At 54.7% G+C, this 2,779-nt stretch overlaps 1 protein-coding gene across 1 annotated transcript; it reads left to right on the top strand.

Moving 5' to 3' along the window:
• The first annotated feature begins 291 nt into the window (after positions 1-291).
• LOC139838916 (calcium-transporting ATPase 4, endoplasmic reticulum-type-like) lies at positions 292-1,641 on the top strand. Its single transcript, XM_071828933.1, has 3 exons — positions 292-517; positions 597-853; positions 1,609-1,641. The coding sequence occupies exons 1-3, from the start codon at positions 292-294 to the stop codon at positions 1,639-1,641; spliced, it is 516 nt and encodes a 171-aa protein (XP_071685034.1).
• Positions 1,642-2,779: the final 1,138 nt, after the last annotated feature.

Below are 2,779 nucleotides of genomic sequence, written 5' to 3'. Positions count from 1 at the left end.
CGTGTCAGCACAATTTAAAAAATCAAAACAAATAAATAAAAAGGGGAAAATGAAATTTGCAAATTTGCAAATTAAAAAACTGGATCCTGCAACCCCGACCGCCGCTGCACCCAACTCATCCCCACCACCGCCGGTCGTCGCTGCAGCCAACCGCCGGCGCCCTCCCCGCCGGCGGGCGCTCCTCTCCTCCGACGCGGCCCATCACCGGCGGGCCCAGCCTCCACCGTCGCAGCTCCTCACCGCGGCGGACGGAAATCCTAGCCAGGAGCGCCGTTTACAAATCTCGACGCAATGGGCAAGGGCGGGCAGGACGAGGCCGGATCCGGCGGGCCCCGCCCCGACGCGCCGCCGTCGTTCCCGGCGTGGGCGCGGACCCCGACCGAGTGCCTGGCGGAGCTCGGCGTCTCCGTGGACCACGGCCTCAGCTCCGACGAGGCCGCGGCCCGGCTCCTTAGGCACGGGCCCAACGAGCTGGAGCGCCACGCCCTCCCTCCGTCTGGAAACTCGTCCTCGAGCAGTTAGACGACACGCTGGTCCACATCCTGCTGGCGGCCGCCGTGGTCTCCTTCGTGCTGGCGCTTTACGACGGCGCGGAGGGCGGGGAGGCGCGCGCGACGGCCTTCGTGGAGCCGCTCGTCATCTTCCTCATCCTCATCGCAACGCCGTGGTCGGGGTCTGGCAGGAGAGCAACGCCGAGAAGGCGCTCAAGGAGATCCAGTCGGAGCACGCCACCGTGAAGAGGGACGGGCGCTGGTCGCACGCCCTCCCCGCGCGCAACCTCGTCGTGGGGGACGTCGTGGAGCTCCGGCGGCCTCTAGCAGGGGGCGGCGCGGTCGTGGACTGGCGAGCACGGGTCTGGCTGGATGAAGGTCAACAGGGGCTTTCTTCCATTTTTAAATATATCCTTTTTAGTTTTCCATTTTTAAAATTATGCTGATATGTGAGATCCAGTTCAGCTGAGATAATTTTTGCCACGTCACCGCTGACAGTGGGCCATTCTTGTCATAAGCGCTGTCAATTCGTGCTCAATTCGCAATCAGTGCTATTTGTAACAACTGGAACGAATTGTGGTAGTTTTTTGCAATTGAAATGTAAACTCGTAGTTTTTCAGAATTTTGCGTGTAAAGTAGTAGTTCTATGCTATATACTCATTGATGAAAAGGGAGCGGCAAGTTTCTGAACTTTTCGCAGAAATATGAAAAAAAAACATACAAAAATGAGAATTTTATTCCCCCCCCTAATTTTATGGAATTTCTTTCTTTAGTGCTTGATGCGCATGACCCAATCGAGCATGCGCAATATGTGACCTTGTGAAGCTTCGATGGTTATTCGGTCTACATATACTATCGATAGCATCTGTTTTCGAGTGTTTACATATTCGTTTCCGCTTCCACAAAACAAATATGAAACCGAACGTGTAACTACTCAAGCCCACCTATTTCCTCTCCGTTTTGTCCTTACATCATTTGTAATGCATTTTTTTTTTGTTCGGATTGACGGGTAACCCAGTGCACATGCGCGCGCACTGTTGTTTTTAGTACTAATCTCTATAATAACTTGCGGTAATTGACGGTAACGACTAACGAGTATACAACGTTTTTCCTGCAGTTTCTCCCGCTGGTTCAAGCTATACCGAGCTGAGCCAAAATGTTGTCGTTTCAACGGGTGGACACACAGAGCCGATGGAGTGCAGGTTAGCTTGAAACTGAGCCACGTAGGCAGGCGCAGACGCAGATGGTCCAGCCAGGTCCGGCGAAGTTGCCATTGTGGTGTCTGGAAGGAGAGAGCGCGACGGCATGTGCACCGGCCGGGGAAGAAAAAAAAGGAAGATGCACGGCTGACCGGCCCCTACGGCTGCACGACACGCATCTGACCGTACCCTGCTCTGGCTGGCTGCACCGGCCGGCAGGTGAAAAAGCAAAGCACGCTACGCACGGATGCGGACGCCGGGACGCGGGCCAGACAGGTGCGTGCCCGCTCTCCCTGCGGGCGCGGCCAGACGCGTGGTCGCATCGGTGGTAGACCGAGATCGATATCGATCCTTGTATCAGAATCTGATCGTGCGCATCCTCATATATGTGTACTATTTGAATCTGATCGTGCGCATCCCCATATATGCGTGACATTGGAGGTGTGGATTGTGTGGGTAAATGTAGTGTAACTTTTTCAGGGTAAATTGGTGCTATGGTAAATACTCCACTGGTATCGCCACCTAATCATCTTCAGCTGAGAGTTCAGCAGAGAGAGAGAGAGGGCAACAGGAGGGAACAGCACCTGATCCCGAGCAAGGACGCAGCGCAGAAAAGAGAGATCGACGAAAGCCCATGCTTGTGAACTGCACAGAGAATCGCCCGTCAGCTTGTGTGTCCCCCCAAACTCCAGTCCGTGAGGACCAGCTGCGTTCGCAGGCAGTAATCCTCGAAATAGGCTTTCGCCCCGCTATATTAATATAGCAACCACACGGTACAACTGTCACAAGGTTCAACTGCTGGGGCAACAGCACAAGCACGCCCAAAAGAAAATATAAAAGAAAGAAAGGAGAAAAAAGGTCGACAAGGTCGGAACGACGAAAACGAAGATGCCCTATAGCCGCTGCGCCCTCCGGAGAATTCCCACCACGTTCCTAGCACACTGAAGCCCCGCGTACCAAGCAACACCTCCAAGAAGAAATGCGACGATGACGACGCTGCTGCCCGGACTAATCCTGGGGTTTCCCCCGGTACGCGCAGGGACAAGGGAGGAAGGTTTCACCCAACGCCCTTCAGGAAGGGAAGATGGC

Source organism: Lolium perenne, chromosome 4, assembly GCF_019359855.2.
Source record: "Lolium perenne isolate Kyuss_39 chromosome 4, Kyuss_2.0, whole genome shotgun sequence".
In the NCBI taxonomy this organism is placed as follows: domain Eukaryota; kingdom Viridiplantae; phylum Streptophyta; class Magnoliopsida; order Poales; family Poaceae; genus Lolium; species Lolium perenne.
This window is presented reverse-complemented; position numbering and strand designations above follow the sequence as displayed.

Bases quoted from the DNA above. Each gene is read 5' to 3' on its own strand.
- LOC139838916 (XM_071828933.1), top strand. From the start codon at position 292: ATGGGCAAGGGCGGGCAGGACGAGGCCGGATCCGGCGGGCCCCGCCCC. The intron at 518-596 runs GTTAGACGACAC...GACGGCGCGGAG, and splicing joins TGGAAACTCGTCCTCGAGCA to GGCGGGGAGGCGCGCGCGAC. The intron at 854-1,608 runs GTCTGGCTGGAT...TTTTTCCTGCAG, and splicing joins TCGTGGACTGGCGAGCACGG to TTTCTCCCGCTGGTTCAAGC.